This window comes from Bombina bombina, chromosome 5, assembly GCF_027579735.1.
Source record: "Bombina bombina isolate aBomBom1 chromosome 5, aBomBom1.pri, whole genome shotgun sequence".
In the NCBI taxonomy this organism is placed as follows: domain Eukaryota; kingdom Metazoa; phylum Chordata; class Amphibia; order Anura; family Bombinatoridae; genus Bombina; species Bombina bombina.
Window position 1 is genome coordinate 26,972,288 of NC_069503.1, and position 18,598 is coordinate 26,990,885.

The 18,598-nt window shown below is 39.0% G+C and overlaps 1 protein-coding gene across 1 annotated transcript; it reads right to left on the reverse strand.

The window, feature by feature from the left end:
• Nucleotides 1-3,219: 3,219 nt before the first annotated feature.
• Nucleotides 3,220-6,372, reverse strand: LOC128659187 (gastrula zinc finger protein XlCGF26.1-like). The gene is made up of 2 exons (XM_053712870.1): nucleotides 6,214-6,372; nucleotides 3,220-5,369 (listed from the first exon to the last, which is right to left on the reverse strand). Exons 1-2 carry the CDS (start codon nucleotides 6,230-6,232, stop codon nucleotides 3,436-3,438), a joined length of 1,953 nt encoding a protein of 650 aa, XP_053568845.1. The 5' UTR covers nucleotides 6,233-6,372; the 3' UTR covers nucleotides 3,220-3,435.
• Nucleotides 6,373-18,598: the final 12,226 nt, after the last annotated feature.

The window sequence follows — 18,598 nt, forward strand, 5'->3', positions numbered from 1 at the left end:
AAGAAGTTTAACAATGCTATTATCTCCATGTCAAAATGGATAAAATAGATATGTTGTGTTTATATATTATGTTATTCTGATATTCTGTATATTGTATTATTTTATTTTGTTTTGTGCTTTCAATGACATATTATGTTTTCACCCAGTGTGGTGTTTTTACTTTGTCACATGTCTAAATTGTATGACTTTTTTTTGGCAGCCACAAATAAATAAATATTTAAAAAAACAAAAAAAAAAATGCTATAAGCATTATGGTCTGACACTTGTTGCGCTAAAGCCTCCAACCAGAAGGTAGAAGCTGCAGCAACATCAGCCAAAGAAATAGCAGGTCTAAGAAGATTACCTGAACATAAATAAGCCTTCCTTAGAAAGGATTCAAGCTTCCTATCTAAAGGATCCTTAAAAGAAGTACTATCTGTCGTAGGAATAGTAGTACGTCTAGCAAGAGTAGAGATAGCCCCATCAACTTTGGGGATTTTTTCCCAAAACTCTAATCTATCAGACGGCAAAGGGTACAATTTCTTAAACCTTGGAGAAGGAGTAAATGAAGTACCCAGACTATTCCATTCCCTAGAAATTACTTCTGAAATAGCATCAGGAACTGGAAAAACTTCTGGAATAACTACATGAGGTTTAAAAACTGAATTTAAACGCTTATTAGTTTTAATATCAAGAGGACTAGACTCCTCCATATCTAATGCAATCAACACTTCTTTAAGTAAAGAATGAATAAACTCCATCTTAAACAAATATGAAGATTTATCAGTGTCAATATCTGAGGCAGAATCTTCTGAACCAGATAGATCCTCATCAGAAATAGATAAGTCAGAATGATGGCGGTCATTTAATCTGAAATATGAGAAGTTTTAAAAGACCTTTAATGTTTACTAGAAGGAGGAATAACAGACAGAGCCTTCCGAATAGAATTAGAAACAAATTCTCTTACATTAACAGGAACATCCTGAACATTAGATGTTGAAGGAACAACAACAGGTAATGGATTATTACTAATGGAAATATTATCTGCATTAGATAGTTTATCATGACAACTAACACAAACTACAGCCAGAGGAACAGTTACCAAAAGTTTACAACAAATGCACTTAGCATTTGTAGAACCAACATCAGGCAGCGTCTTTCCAGAAGTAGATTCTGATCCAGGGTCAGGTAGTGACATCTTGCAATATGTAATAGAAAAAACAACATATAAAGTAAAATTATCAAATTCCTTAAATTACAGTTTCAGGAATGGGAAAAATGCAAAACAAAACAAGCCTCTAGAAACCAGAAGCAACTAAAAAGTGAGACTGAAATAATGTGAAAAAAACTGGCACCAAATATGATGCCCACATCTTTGGCGCCAAGAATGACGCCCATATTTTTTGGCGCCAAAAACCTCCGCAACACACATACGTCAAAAATGATGCAACTACGTGAAAACTTCCGCCGGAAATGACGAAATTTTTGCGCCAAAGAAGTCTCGCGCCAAAAATGACGCAATTAATTGAAGCATTTTCTGCACGTGCGAGCCTAACAGCCCGCAATTTAGAAAAAAAGTCAATTGAAAATTTTTAAGGTAAGAAAAATATAAATTCATATGCATTTTCCCAAAAAAAGAAACTGACAGTCTGAAAGAAGGAATACTGATTATCCTGAATCATGGCAAATATAAGTTTAAACACATATATTTAGAACTTTACATATAAAGTGCCCAACCATAGCTTAGAGTGTCATGAATAAAATAAGACTTACTTACCCTAAGACACTCATCTACATATAGTAGATAGCCAAACCAGTACTGAGACGAGAATCAGTAGAGGTAATGGTATATAAGAGTATATCGTCGATCTGAAAAGGGAGGTAGGAGAAGAAATCTCTACGACCGATAACAGAGAACCTATGAAATAGATCCCCTAGAGGAAGACCATGGTATTCAAATAGGCAATACTCTCTTCACATCCCTTTGACATTCACTGCACTCTGAGAGGAAAACCGGGCTTCAGCCTGCTGCAAAGCGCATATCAACGTAGAAATCTAGCACAAACTTACTTCACCACCTCCATGGGAGGCAAAGTTTGTAAAACTGAATTGTGGGTGTGGTGAGGGGTGTATTTATAGGCATTTTGAGGTTTGGAAAACTTTGCCCCTCCTGGTAGGAATGTATATCCCATACGTCACTAGCTCATGGACTCTTGCCAATTACATGAAAGAAATCTATGTAGACCACGGACATCTCCCACAAAATATATAGGGGAGCTACCTGTTGATACGTGCTATTTATCTAGCTTTACACCATATTGGTAATCTAAAGGTACAGGATAACATTTTAAAGCATCTCCTATTTTGATGTTTGGAGAACTGCCACAACATAGACAAGTTAATTCTGTTACCACATTTACACTGGTAATCCAAAGATTTATACTATTGGCACTATAACCACACAATTCCTTGGTAACTAACTGGTATAGGTTCCTGTTATTTCCAGTGATTTTTTTCTGTAGAAAAATCTATAGATTACAAACAGTCACATCCAAGTTATATATTGCGGTAACCATTCTTTATAGGCCTCCGATATTTCCAGAGACCAAATCTATACTGACTAGTAGATCAACAGACAACCCTCATAATAAGGTAAATGGGTCTCTGGCATCTCCAGATAGATAACTCCAAATAGACTATAGACATCTTTTATTATAATCAAGGTGGAGATTATAATTGGCCACTTACAGGTATAAAGGGGAATACTCACAGTACAGGTCTCTGAGAATTTCAGGGATCTCATCTAAGTAGGTACATGCCAACATCTGGGTATATCTTCTACAAATGCATGTATATCCTCTCACTATACCTAGAATACCTTAGACTATAGGATGAATCACAGACAGAAATCCTAAGCCACCTCATACCCAGGTATTACCCAGGCTGTGGATTCTTTACTGAAAATAATTTCAGCACTTTGTTTTAAGATAGGCATATGCAAATTTGAATAGTGTAACATCCTCCCCCCTTTTAAGCTTATATAGTAAAAGTTAAGTTTTAGTTTTCTTTCTCTGCCTTTGCCTGCCATACCTACCTACCGAAATCGAATGATATGAGTGCTATATTTGTACTCTTTCAGTCTCTTACTGATTTGTCATGAATGGTGTTTGTATTCTATCACATTGATATGAGAGAAACTGAGGTGCACATATATAGAGGAACAAAGGACAGCAGGAGAGCTTTTCCAATCTGGGGACTTTATAACTGGGATTTAGAAAGTATTATTTACAATACAATAGTATCCTTTTTGATGCTTCTAATTAGAGAGTTTTTCCTCTTTAGGATAATTGTAAAAAGTTTTGTACACTGTGTATATAAAATGTATTTGTGTGTAAATATTTGGTGTTTTGTGATACCTGACTTCAATAAAAATCGTTTTTCCACTTTCTAAACATGTTAAAGGTTTCTTCCCTTGTGAATCCTTTCATGTTTTCTCAGATTACCCTTATCTGTAAAACATTTCCCACACTTTGTACATGTGAAAGGCTTTTCTCCTGTATGAATCCTCTCATGAATTTTCAGATTATCTATTCGTGTAAAACTTTTCCCACACTCTGTACATGTGAAAGGTTTCTCTCCTGTATGAATCCTCTCATGAATTTTCAGATTATCTATTCGTGTAAAACTTTTCCCACACTCTGTACATGTGAAAGGATTTTCCCCTGTGTGAATCCTTTTATGAGTTTTCAGATTACTTTTTTTGTAAAAAAAAATTCCACACTTTGGACATGTGAAAGGCTTTTCTCCTGTGTGACTCCTTTCATGATATTTCAGACTACTTATTCGTGTAAAACTTTTTCCACACTCTGTACATGTGAATGGCTTTTCTCCTGTGTGAATCCTTTCATGAGTTTTTAGATCACGCTTTTCTGTAAAACATTTTCCACACTCTGGACATGTGAAAGGCTTTTCTCCTGTGTGGATCCTTTCATGAGCTTTCAGACTACTCTTTAGTGTAAAACTTTTTCTACACTCTGTACATGTGAAAGGCTTTTCTCCTGTGTGAATCCTTTCATGAATTTTCAGACTACTCTTTTGTGTAAAACATTTTCCACACTCTGGACATGTGAAAGGCTTTTCTCCTGTGTGAATTCTTTCATGAGATTTCAGATTATTTATTTGTGTAAAACTTTTTCCACACTCTGTACATGTGAAAGGCTTTTCTCCTGTGTGATTCTTTTCATGTTTTTTCAGACTACTCTTTCTTGTAAAACATTTTCCACACTCTGGACATATGAAAGGGGTTTCCCCTGTGTGAATCCTTTCATGCTTTTTCAGATTAATCTTATGTGTAAAACTTTTTCCACACTCTGTACATGTGAAAGGCTTTTCTCCTGTGTGAATCCTTTCATGATATTTCAGACTACTTATTCGTGTAAAACTTTTTCCACACTCTGTACATGTGAATGGCTTTTCTCCAATGTGAATCCTTTCATGAGTTTTTAGATCACGCTTTTGTGTAAAACTTTTTCCACACTCTGTACATTTGAAAGGCTTTTCTCCTGTGTGAACTCTTTCATGAGATTTCAGATTATTTATTTGTGTAAATCTTTTTCCACACTCTGTACATGTGAAAGGCTTTTCTCCTGTGTGATTCTTTTCATGTTTTTTCAGACTACTCTTTCTTGTAAAACATTTTCCACACTCTGGACATGTGAAAGGCTTTTCTCCTGTGTGAATCCTTTCATGAGATTTCAGATTATCTATTTGTGTAAAACTTTTCCCACACTCTGTACATATGAAAGGGGTTTCCCCTGTGTGAATCCTTTCATGCTTTTTCAGGTTAATCTTTTGTGTAAAACTTTTTCCACACTCTGTACATGTGAAAGGCTTTTCTCCTGTGTGAATCCTTTCATGTTTTTTCAGACTACTCTTTTTTGTAAAACTTTTTCCACACTCAGGACATGCGTTTGGCTTCTCACCTGTGTGAATATTGAGGTGTTTTAGGAGACGAGACTCACATCGAAAGCTTTTCTCACATTCTGTACATTTGAAAGGTTTCTCCTTTGTATGAATCATTTGGTTAAACTGTAGACTTTTCTCTTCTTTAAATTTTTTTGAAAGCTTGGTAAATGTTTGTGGTTTATCCTCTGGGATAATCATTTCACTAGATAAGGCATAAATGTTGTCCTCTTGTTTGATGACTAAATTACTCTCTGTACATAATGATTGCTGTCCAGTACCTGACAATTCACCATCTTCTTTAAATATCTGCTGTGATTTCCCCAATGTTTGTGAATAGTCATTAGTGTCTAAAAATGTTGGAGTCTGTGGTATCATTCTGATGATTCCTGTAGTGAAGAATGCAGATGAACTTTTCACATCTTTGTCTACATAAAAAGAAATGAAATAAAGACAAATAACAATATTTATTCTTTATGATATAATCCATTTTAATAAAAAATAATATTCTTTTATACGCAACAAAATGTCTTTTGTTTTGTGTTTATTTTTTAATTTATTTACGTGTAAATCATAAATTAAAAAATGACGACAAAGAATGTTGCATAATGTTCTCAGCCAGGGAACAAGTACATCTGTATTCTGATCAAGAGAGGTGGCATCCACCATCTTCATTTAACATTGCACAAGCAACTGCACATACAGCCCTGCACGGCTCATGCTCAACCAGTTGGGTAAGAACATGATGTCTTATTCATCACAGACTATTAATCAGTTTGAGATGTTTTGAGAGGGTAAGAAGCAGTAATTTTACAATACTTTTAAGCTTTCAGCTGTCATTGTTTAATTTATATAAACAGCCAAAAACTTTATTAGTTTAATAATATTTACTGCAAACTTAAGCACACAAATCAGGGGTGGTTCGAGGTGGGGAACACTCACTGAGAACAAGGTAGTCATTTAAGTGTAGTTGTGGGTGTTCCATGAGCGAGGTCAGGGCAGGGGAAGGTGGAGTTGCAGGTGTTCTGAGTACAGAAGTCTGGGGGTGAGGTTAGGCAGATAGACATGATCTGTCTAAAAGGAAAGAGGGGGAGTTGTATTTTTTACCCTCCTTCTTCTTATCCCAATGGGGGTTGCTCCTTCTTTATAACGTCACTGAAACAAATGTACTTAAAAGATGCAGATATTAAACAAATATAAACTATTATATTTATGAGTGATCTATTCTATTTTCCTAGTAATTAAAGTCAGTATAATATCTATTTTACTCACCTAACACATATGAGTTCATGCTGATAACAGCCTCCAATGTCTGTGTTTAGGAAGAATATTCCCTTATTCACTCCAATTACATCAATACCTGATATTATTATTGGTTATTTGTAGTGCAGCAACAGTTTCTGCAGCGCTAATATCTCTCAGTGCTCTGGCTGTGTCTGTAAAAAGTATATTAAATGGTTTAGACAGATAATAATAAATAATGGTTCTGATTAACTGTACGCATGGTATAATAAAAGGCACACATAACAATTCATGTAATACACATCAGCTGTTTAGGTTATTACATATGTGCTATTGAATCACCACAAGCATTTAGTACAGTTAACACTGTGTGGGTTATAATTGCCCCTTAAAGGGATATTAAAGTCCAAATTAATCTTTCATGATTCAGATAGGGCATGTAATTTTAAACAACTTTATAATTTACTATTATCAAATTTGCTTCATTCTCTTGGTATTTTTAGTTGAAAGCTAATCCTAGGAGGCTCCTATGACAATTTCTAAGCCTTAGAAGGCTGACTCTTGTGTATATGTATTTTAATTTTTTTTCACAGCTAGAGGGTGTTAGTTCATGTGTTTCATATAAATAACATTGTGCTCATGCATGTGGAGTTATTTAAGAATCCGCACTAATTGCCTGAAATGCCAGTCTGTAAAAAGATCTAAACTACAGAGGCAGTCTAAAGAAGATTAGATACAGGGTAATTACAGAGGTATAAAGTATATTTCTATAACAGATAAGGAGGCAGCCTGCAGAAGATTAGATACAGGGTAATTACAGAGATAAAAAGTATATTTCTATAACAGATAAGGAGGCAACCTGCAGAAGATTAGATACAGGGTAATTACAGAGGTAAAAAGTATATTTCTATAACAGATAAGGAGGCAGCCTGCAGAAGATTAGATACAGGGTAATTACAGAGGTAAAAAGTATATTTCTATAACAGATAAGGAAGCAGCCTACAGAAGCTTAGATACAGGGTAATTACAGAGGTAAAAAGTATATTTCTATAACAGATAAGGAGGCAGTCTGCAGAAGCTTAGATACAGGGTAATTACAGAGGTAAAAGGTATATTTCTATAACAGATAAGGAGGCAGTCTACAGAAGCTTAGATACAGGGTAATTACAGAGGTGAAAAGTATATTTCTATAACAGATAAGGAGGCAGCCTGCAGAAGCTTAGATACAGGGTCATTACAGAGGTAAAAAGTATATTTCTATAACAGATAAGGAGGCAGCCTGCAGAAGATTAGATACAGGGTAATTACAGAGGTAAAAAGTATATTTCTATAACAGATAAGGAGGCAGCCTGCAGAAGCTTAGATACAGGGTAATTACAGAGGTAAAAAGTATATTTCTATAACAGATAAGGAGGCAGCCTGCAGAAGCTTAGATACAGGGTAATTACAGAGGTAAAAAGTATATTTCTATAACAGATAAGGAGGCAGCCTGCAGAAGCTTAGATACAGGGTAATCACAGGGGTAAAAAGTATATTTCTATAACAGATAAGGAGGCAGCCTGCAGAAGCTTAGATACAGGGTAATTACAGAGGTAAAAAACACAATTTATGCTTACCTGATAAATTTATTTCTCTTGTGGTGTATCCAGTCCACGGATCATCCATTACTTGTGGGATATTCTCCTTCCCAACAGGAAGTTGCAAGAGGACTCCCACAGCAGAGCTGCTATATAGCTCCTCCGCTAACTGGCATATCCAGTCATTCGACCGAAACAAGCCGAGAAAGGAGAAACCATAGGGTGCAGTGGTGACTGTAGTTTAAATTAAAATTTAGACCTGCCTTAAAAGGACAGGACGGGCCATGGACTGGATACACCACAAGAGAAATAAATTTATCAGGTAAGCATAAATTGTGTTTTCTCTTGTAAGGTGTATCCAGTCCACGGATCATCCATTACTTGTGGGATACCAATACCAAAGCTAAAGTACACGGATGAAGGGAGGGACAAGGCAGGAACTTAAACGGAAGGAACCACTGCTTGTAGAACCTTTCTCCCAAAAATAGCCTCCGAAGAAGCAAAAGTATCAAATTTGTAGAATTTTGAAAAGGTATGAAGCGAAGACCAAGTCGCCGCCTTGCAAATCTGTTCAACAGAAGCCTCATTGGGCCGGAAGGGGCGGAGCTACACGGACGCTGCGTGTGGTTGCGCTTTGGTTGGGAGAAAGCGCGTAACAAGCCCCAACTGCTCCGAGGATTCGACTCGACAAGCCTGACCTTTAGGCGCGTTGCTGCCTGGTGCCCGCAGTAGTAGCGGGAAGCTTGGAACCCGACGGAGGGTGAGCAAAACGGCCGCCACGAAATAGGCGTAACAGCAGGCCCATTGCCGGGGTCACCTCTTGGAGGAACAGAGCTCCGGAGCGGAGAGACATCTACAAACGACAAAGGGATAAGTACGCTTGTAAAGCCGGAGAGCCAGCAAACAATTTCAAAGTAAGGTACTTTTTCCGCTTATTATATGGAAGAATTTGTGTGGGGGGAACGAAGATTAAGGGAGACAAGACAAGGCCAGGTATGAACTTGTGATGATGCGTATGGGGGAGTAGGCAAAGAAATTGCTGAAATATTGGTTAAGGATGGAGGTCCCCAAGTAAACAAGGCCTGTTCGTGTAAGGGCGATCAGTGTAATAAGCCCCCTTAATATGTAACAACATACTGATGCAAGCAGTGTCCCCCTCACGAAGAAAAGCATATAACTAAGGCGTCTAGGAGAGACTTAACAGATGTCCTGTTTGTATACTATATCAAGGTTTGAGATCCCTTAAGCGAAAGAAAGTGCTGTAGTAGTTTTTCATGGAGTAAGGAAACCTTTACACTACAGCTGTTGTTAGCCAGGTACCGCAAGGTGGGTGAAGTCCTGGCGGAACAGGAAAGTGAAGATTATACTCCTTTTCTTTTTTTCCCTTTGTCTCTCTGGGCTAATTGATAAGGTCTATAGTGATTGCGGCTTAGACTTAAGACTGCCATAAACTTCGCTGAAGTAAAAATAACTGGCTAGTGGAAGAGTTGCCATATAAGCTTATAAAGGTTACCGAATGCTGCCGGTCTAAGACTTTGCTATCTGCCTGGTGGAAGAGTTGCTATATAAGCCGATAAAAGCTACTGAACGCTGCTAGTTGAAGATTTTGCTATCTGTCCATTCAGGAGCCTATAGCAAAAAAGGCAATTATAACGGACAAAGAGAAACATCTGCAGCCGGCCTTGAGTAGCAATAGAAGGATACATCTATAGTTATAGTTAGATAAGTTGTATCCAATTTTTCTGTGGCATGATATGAAGCGCTAGGCGCCCAAACTATTGTAATAGGCTAAGATTTTAACACTGAATAATTGTAGTAATTCAAGAAAATACTAGGAAAGTTAAATGTTTAACCGTGGTTAGACAAAGCTGCTGAAAGAATATACACAATAACAGGTTATAAAGGCTTGTTTGGAAACTTGCTGGGCATTGGGTATATATATGTATATAAGGAAAAAAAAAAAAAAAAAAAGGCTATATTGATATCTATAGATAATTGATGGTTTCTAAAAATACAGACAACTGTTTCTCGACTTAGAATTAGGCACTGCCACAGTCAGCCACACCTTACACGAATAGAGTGTTAACACACTACTTAGAATTATCCCTCACACGACAACCACTCCCCCCCTTTTCTTCTGCCCCCTCTTTTTTCCCCCTTGCCTGTCCACCCATTTGGACTTGTTTAGGCCACCACCAGGCCCTTATTAGTTTAATCACCCACACACAAACTTATGGAAAGATTTGTCACTATTAAAAATAAATCACCGGCAATGCCACCAAAAGGGAAAGAAAAAAAAACGCTAAAAAGAAACAGTTTAGATACAGAGAATAGAATCTTGTTAGAAACATCAAACATACATACAATGGAGTCCCAGGACCTAGTAAAACAAATATCAGATATTATGTTGCCCCAATTCGATCAGGTAAAGAGGGACATCTCAGAATTAAGGGCAGAAGTTAAACAGTTTTCAGAGAGGTTACAAGAAGTAGAAATCAGAATATCTGATATAGAAGATATGAATGTCAGACACGAGACTAAATTAAAGGAACAATCTAGCCAAATACATATGTTGCAAAATAAGGTTGAAGAATTAGAGGACAGAGCTAGACGAAGCAATTTCAGAATTATAGGACTCCCAGAGATAGAGGAATTTCAGGATTTAATACACTTTACGGCAATACAGCTACCTCTAGGATTGGGTATGCAAATTCCCCCACAGGGGATACAGGTTGAAAGAGCGCACAGAGTAGGTAGCGCTAGAACTTATACGGATGGTAAGACTAAGATTAGACCAGTTATTGTCAAGTATTTGAATTTTCAAGACAAAGCTATGATCATGAGTCAATATAGGAAAAAATTTCCAGTAAAGATAGGAGAGTATAATATCTTGCTTTTCCAAGATTTTTCAGTAGAAACGTCAAAAAAACGAAAAGAAATGGTACCTCTTTGTACAAGCTTAATTAAAACAGGTCTGAAAGCCTCAATTATATATCCAGCCAAAATTAAATTTTTTAATGAACAAGGAAACGTTCTACTGAATAATTACGAACAAGCGAAAGATTTCCTATATGCTAGACAGAATTCTCAGTAATAAGAGTACAGAAGGATGTATCCCAAAAAGGATACTAACCAGGTTCTAAGAAAGAATTAAGTTGGAGATGATCAATAGTGTTAATGATATGGTTAATAGGCTAGAGCCTCCAAGAGAAGTTATGGTTATAGTTTTTGCTGAGCAAGATGTTCTCAGCACTTTTGGGCGATACGGAGAAGGTTTTCTCTGTATCTGGTTTTTATATTATGCACTGATTATTGTTTATTATGTTATGTGTTGTGTCTTATTTTTCCCATCCCTTTTTTTCCTTACCCATGGGGCTCCCCTTCCCCCCCCCCCTTTTTTTTTTTTTTGTTCTGTTTCTCTAGCAATGCGCTATAGGGTATACTATAATATTTGATTAATATTTGATGGCTGAACAATTTGATTAATATTTGATGGCTGAACACGTAAAAGTAATATCATGGAATGTGGGAGGGATTTCCTCATTATGGAAGCGGAAAAATATCTTAAAACAATGTAAAATAAATAATGCAGATATAATTATGCTACAGGAGACACATTTAAAAAAACAGGAATTAGACAAACTTAAAGTAGGATGGGTAGAGGAGGTGATTGCAACACCCTGCACGACAAGAAAAAGAGGTGTAGCAATTATATTAAATAAAAAATTAGGGTACAAAATTATAGAGAAAGAATTAGATATAGAAGGAAGGTTTGCAATCTTACATATTATAGTATATGACAGGCCTCTGATTCTTTGTAATATTTATGGTCCAAATAGCCTAGACAAAACTTTCTGGAACAAGATTCAAGTTAAACTAATGAAATATGGTACGCAGAACATAATATTGGGAGGTGATCTAAATATGGTGATGTATCCAACCCTAGACAGGCTAAAACCTTCTATGAATAGCAATAGCCGAGCAGAAACTAAACTACTTAAGAATTTGTGTAACAATTTAAGACTTAAAGATATCTGGATAATTCAGAACCCAGATCTAAAATGTTTTTCTTGTATATCCCATAGTCATAAAACTATGTCTAGGATAGATGCTTTCTTGATCTCTGAAAACTTTTTAGGTACAGAAATATCAACAGATATCAAAGAAGTGGTAATATCAGACCATGCGATTGTTGTACTAAATTTTAAGTTTAAAGGGGTCAAAAGAGACCCAGCAAAGTTTTTTTTCCCAACATACTTAAGTACAAATGTACAATTTAAGGACTGGTTAAAGAGAAAATGGCATGAATATACTTACTACAATAAGGAATATGAAAATAACTATGAAATTTTCTGGGAGGCCTGGAAAGCGTTCATTAGAGGGGAAATCAAGGCGTATTTAGTGAAAAATAAGCGGATAGCACAACAGAAAGAGTTACAGCTAGCAGGACAAGTACGTAATTGCTATAATGCGTTTCTAAGTGATAGATCAGGGGCACGTTGGGACAAATATATAAGGGCCAAACTAGGAAGAGACACTTTTCTTATGCAAAAATTAAGACAAGAAGATCATAGGACAAGGGCGTTTTTTTACAGACACAGTGGTAGGGCGGGTAAATTTTTGGCAAATCTAGTAAAGGCCAGGAAGAAGAAGCGGGCTATAGAGACGATTAGAAAGGGGTCAGAGAGATTGACCAATATTAAAGAAATAAACGAGTATATATATATAAATACTATCAAAATTTATATACAAAGGATAAGATCAATTTGGAAGCTAAAAAAAACTTTTGGGATAAAATTAGGTTACCAAAGTTAGATAAAAAGGATCTAGACGAGTTAAATGGACCTATATCACAAGAAGAAATAAGAAAAGTAATTAACAAAACGGCGGGCAACAAGGCCCCCGGCCCAGATCAGATTCCGATAGAACTATATAAAATCTTGCAGGAAGAAATAATCCCTACGTTAGAAGGCCTTTTCAATAAAAACAGAATTTATGTTTACCTGATAAATTTCTTTCTCCAACGGTGTGTCCGGTCCACGGCGTCATCCTTACTTGTGGGATATTCTCTTCCCCAACAGGAAATGGCAAAGAGCCCAGCAAAGCTGGTCACATGATCCCTCCTAGGCTCCGCCTACCCCAGTCATTCGACCGACGTTAAGGAGGAATAATAGCATAGGAGAAACCATATGGTACCGTGGTGACTGTAGTTAAAGAAAATAAATTATCAGACCTGATTAAAAAACCAGGGCGGGCCGTGGACCGGACACACCGTTGGAGAAAGAAATTTATCAGGTAAACATAAATTCTGTTTTCTCCAACATAGGTGTGTCCGGTCCACGGCGTCATCCTTACTTGTGGGAACCAATACCAAAGCTTTAGGACACGGATGAAGGGAGGGAGCAAATCAGGTCACCTAAATGGAAGGCACCACGGCTTGCAAAACCTTTCTCCCAAAAATAGCCTCAGAAGAAGCAAAAGTATCAAACTTGTAAAATTTGGTAAAAGTGTGCAGTGAAGACCAAGTCGCTGCCCTACATATCTGATCAACAGAAGCCTCGTTCTTGAAGGCCCATGTGGAAGCCACAGCCCTAGTGGAATGAGCTGTGATTCTTTCGGGAGGCTGCCGTCCGGCAGTCTCGTAAGCCAATCTGATGATGCTTTTAATCCAAAAAGAGAGAGAGGTAGAAGTTGCTTTTTGACCTCTCCTTTTACCAGAATAAACAACAAACAAGGAAGATGTTTGTCTAAAATCCTTTGTAGCATCTAAATAGAATTTTAGAGCGCGAACAACATCCAAATTGTGCAACAAGCGTTCCTTCTTTGAAACTGGTTTCGGACACAGAGAAGGTACGATAATGTCCTGGTTAATGTTTTTGTTAGAAACAACTTTTGGAAGAAAACCAGGTTTAGTACGTAAAACCACCTTATCTGCATGGAACACCAGATAAGGAGGAGAACACTGCAGAGCAGATAATTCTGAAACTCTTCTAGCAGAAGAAATTGCAACTAAAAACAAAACTTTCCAAGATAATAACTTAATATCAACGGAATGTAAGGGTTCAAACGGAACCCCCTGAAGAACTGAAAGAACTAAATTGAGACTCCAAGGAGGAGTCAAAGGTTTGTAAACAGGCTTGATTCTAACCAGAGCCTGAACAAAGGCTTGAACCTCTGGCACAGCTGCCAGTTTTTTGTGAAGTAACACCGACAAGGCAGAAATCTGTCCCTTCAGGGAACTTGCCGATAATCCTTTTTCCAATCCTTCTTGAAGAAAGGATAGAATCCTAGGAATCTTAACCTTGTCCCAAGGGAATCCTTTAGATTCACACCAACAGATATATTTTTTCCAAATTTTGTGGTAAATCTTTCTAGTTACAGGCTTTCTGGCCTGAACAAGAGTATCGATAACAGAATCTGAGAAACCTCGCTTCGATAAAATCAAGCGTTCAATCTCCAAGCAGTCAGCTGGAGTGAAACCAGATTCGGATGTTCGAACGGACCCTGAACAAGAAGGTCTCGTCTCAAAGGTAGCTTCCAAGGTGGAGCCGATGACATATTCACCAGATCTGCATACCAAGTCCTGCGTGGCCACGCAGGAGCTATCAAGATCACCGACGCCCTCTCCTGATTGATCCTGGCTACCAGCCTGGGGATGAGAGGAAACGGCGGGAACACATAAGCTAGTTTGAAGGTCCAAGGTGCTACTAGTGCATCCACTAGAGCCGCCTTGGGATCCCTGGATCTGGACCCGTAGCAAGGAACTTTGAAGTTCTGACGAGAGGCCATCAGATCCATGTCTGGAATGCCCCATAGTTGAGTGACTTGGGCAAAGATTTCCGGATGGAGTTCCCACTCCCCCGGATGCAATGTCTGACGACTCAGAAAATCCGCTTCCCAATTTTCCACTCCCGGGATGTGGATAGCAGACAGGTGGCAGGAGTGAGACTCCGCCCATAGAATAATCTTGGTCACTTCTTCCATCGCTAGGGAACTCCTTGTTCCCCCCTGATGGTTGATGTACGCAACAGTCGTCATGTTGTCTGATTGAAACCAAATGAACTTGGTCCTCGCTAGCTGAGGCCAAGCCTTGAGAGCATTGAATATCGCTCTCAGTTCCAGAATATTTATCGGTAGAAGAGATTCTTCCCGAGACCAAAGACCCTGAGCTTTCAGGGATCCCCAGACCGCGCCCCAGCCCATCAGACTGGCGTCGGTCGTGACAATGACCCACTCTGGTCTGCGGAATGTCATCCCTCGTGACAGGTTGTCCAGGGACAGCCACCAACGGAGTGAGTCTCTGGTCCTCTGATTTACTTGTATCTTTGGAGACAAGTCTGTATAGTCCCCATTCCACTGACTGAGCATGCACAGTTGTAATGGTCTTAGATGAATGCGCGCAAAAGGAACTATGTCCATTGCCGCTACCATCAACCCGATCACTTCCATGCACTGAGCTACGGAAGGAAGAGGAACGGAATGAAGTATCCGACAAGAGTCCAGAAGCTTTGTCTTTCTGGCCTCTGTTAGAAAAATCCTCATTTCTGAGGAGTCTATAATTGTTCCCAAGAAGGGAACCCTTGTTGACGGGGATAGAGAACTCTTTTCCACGTTCACTTTCCAGCCGTGAGATCTGAGAAAGGCCAGGACGATGTCCGTGTGAGCCTTTGCTCGAGGGAGGGACGACGCTTGAATCAGAATGTCGTCCAGGTAAGGTACTACTGCAATGCCCCTTGGTCTTAGTACCGCTAGAAGGGACCCTAGTACCTTTGTGAAAATCCTTGGAGCAGTGGCTAATCCGAAAGGAAGCGCCACAAACTGGTAATGTTTGTCCAGGAATGCAAACCTTAGGAACCGATGATGTTCCTTGTGGATAGGAATATGTAGATACGCATCCTTTAAATCCACCGTGGTCATGAATTGACCTTCCTGGATGGAAGGAAGGATAGTTCGAATGGTTTCCATCTTGAACGATGGGACCTTGAGAAATTTGTTTAAGATCTTGAGATCTAAGATTGGTCTGAACGTTCCCTCTTTTTTGGGAACTATGAACAGATTGGAGTAGAACCCCATCCCTTGTTCTCTTAATGGAACAGGATGAATCACTCCCATTTTTAACAGGTCTTCTACACAATGTAAGAACGCCTGTCTTTTTATGTGGTCTGAAGACAACTGAGACCTGTGGAACCTTCCCCTTGGGGGAAGTCCCTTGAATTCCAGAAGATAACCCTGGGAGACTATTTCTAGCGCCCAAGGATCCAGAACATCTCTTGCCCAAGCCTGAGCGAAGAGAGAGAGTCTGCCCCCCACCAGATCCGGTCCCGGATCGGGGGCCAATATTTCATGCTGTCTTGGTAGCAGTGACAGGTTTCTTGGCCTGCTTTCCCTTGTTCCAGCCTTGCATTGGTCTCCAAGCTGGCTTGGCTTGAGAAGTATTACCCTCTTGCTTAGAGGACGTAGCACTTTGGGCTGGTCCGTTTTTACGAAAGGGACGAAAATTAGGTCTATTTTTTGCCTTGAAAGGCCTATCCTGAGGAAGGGCGTGGCCCTTACCCCCAGTGATATCAGAGATAATCTCTTTCAAGTCAGGGCCAAACAGCGTTTTCCCCTTGAAAGGAATGTTTAGTAACTTGTTCTTGGAAGACGCATCAGCCGACCAAGATTTCAACCAAAGCGCTCTGCGCGCCACAATAGCAAACCCAGAATTCTTAGCCGCTAACCTAGCCACTTGCAAAGTGGCGTCTAGAGTGAAAGAATTAGCCAAATTGAGAGCATTGATTCTGTCCATAATCTCCTCATAAGGAGGAGAATCACTATCGAGCACCTTAATCAGTTCATCAAACCAGAAATATGCAGCTGTAGTGACAGGGACAATGCATGAAATGGGTTGTAGAAGGTAACCCTGCTGAACAAACATCTTTTTAAGCAAACCTTCTAATTTTTTATCCATAGGATCTTTGAAAGCACAACTATCCTCTATGGGTATAGTGGTGCGTTTGTTTAAAGTAGAAACCGCTCCCTCGACCTTGGGGACTGACTGCCATAAGTCCTTTCTGGGGTCGACCATAGGAAACAATTTTTTAAATATGGGGGGAGGGACGAAAGGAATACCGGGCCTTTCCCATTCTTTATTAACAATGTCCGCCACCCGCTTGGGTATAGGAAAAGCTTCTGGGAGCCCCGGCACCTCTAGGAACTTGTCCATTTTACATAGTTTCTCTGGAATGACCAACTTTTCACAATCATCCAGAGTGGATAATACCTCCTTAAGCAAAATGCGGAGATGTTCCAACTTAAATTTAAATGTAATCACATCAGATTCAGCCTGATGAGAAATGTTCCCTGAATCAGTAATTTCTCCCTCAGACAAAACCTCCCTGGCCCCCTCAAATTGGATTAGGGGCCCTTCAGAGATATTAATATCAGCGTCGTCATGCTCTTCAGTAACTAAAACAGAGCAGCCACGCTTACGCTGACAAGGGTTCATTTTGGCTAAAATGTTTTTGACAGAATTATCCATTACAGCCGTTAATTGTTGCATAGTAAGGAGTATTGGCGCGCTAGATATACTAGGGGCCTCCTGAGTGGGCAAGACTCGTGTAGACGAAGGAGGGAATGATGCAGTACCATGCTTACTCCCCTCACTTGAGGAATCATCTTGGGCATCATTGTCATTATCACATAAATCACATTTATTTAAATGAATAGGAATTCTGGCTTCCCCACATTCAGAACACAGTCTATCTGGTAGTTCAGACATGTTAAACAGGCATAAACTTGATAAGAAAGTACAAAAAACTTTTTAAAATAAAACCGTTACTGTCACTTTAAATTTTAAACTGAACACACTTTGTTACTGCAATTGCGAAAAAACATGAAGGAATTGTTCAAAAATCACCAAATTTTCACCACAGTGTCTTAAAGCCTTAAAAATATTGCACACCAAATTTGGAAGCTTTAACCCTTAAAATAACGGAACCGGAGCCGTTATAAGCTTTAACCCCTTTACAGTCCCTGGTATCTGCTTTGCTGAGACCCAACCAAGCCCAAAGGGGAATACGATACCAAATGACGCCTTCAGAAAGTCTTTTCTAAGTATCAGAGCTCCTCTCACATGCGACTGCATTCCATGCCTCTCAAAAACAAGTGCGCCACACCGGCGCGAAAATGAGACTCTGCTTATGCTTTGGGAAAGCCCCTAAGAAATAAGGTGTCTAATACAGTGCCTGCCGATATTATTATATCAAAATAACCAGATAAAATGATTCCTCAAGGCTAAATATGTGCTAATAATGAATCGATTTAGCCCAGAAAAGTCTACAGTCTAAATAAGCCCTTGTAAAGCCCTTATTTACGATCGTAATAAATATGGCTTACCGGATCCCATAGGGAAAATGACAGCTTCCAGCATTACATCGTCTTGTTAGAATGTGTCATACCTCAAGCAGCAAGAGACTGCACACTGTTCCCCCAACTGAAGTTAATTGCTCTCAACAGTCCTGTGTGGAACAGCCATGGATTTTAGTTACGGTTGCTAAAATCATTTTCCTCATACAAACAGAAATCTTCATCTCTTTTCTGTTTCTGAGTAAATAGTACATACCAGCACTATTTCAAAATAACAAACTCTTGATTGAATAATAAAAAACTACAGTTAAACACTAAAAAACTCTAAGCCATCTCCGTGGAGATGTTGCCTGTACAACGGCAAAGAGAATGACTGGGGTAGGCGGAGCCTAGGAGGGATCATGTGACCAGCTTTGCTGGGCTCTTTGCCATTTCCTGTTGGGGAAGAGAATATCCCACAAGTAAGGATGACGCCGTGGACCGGACACACC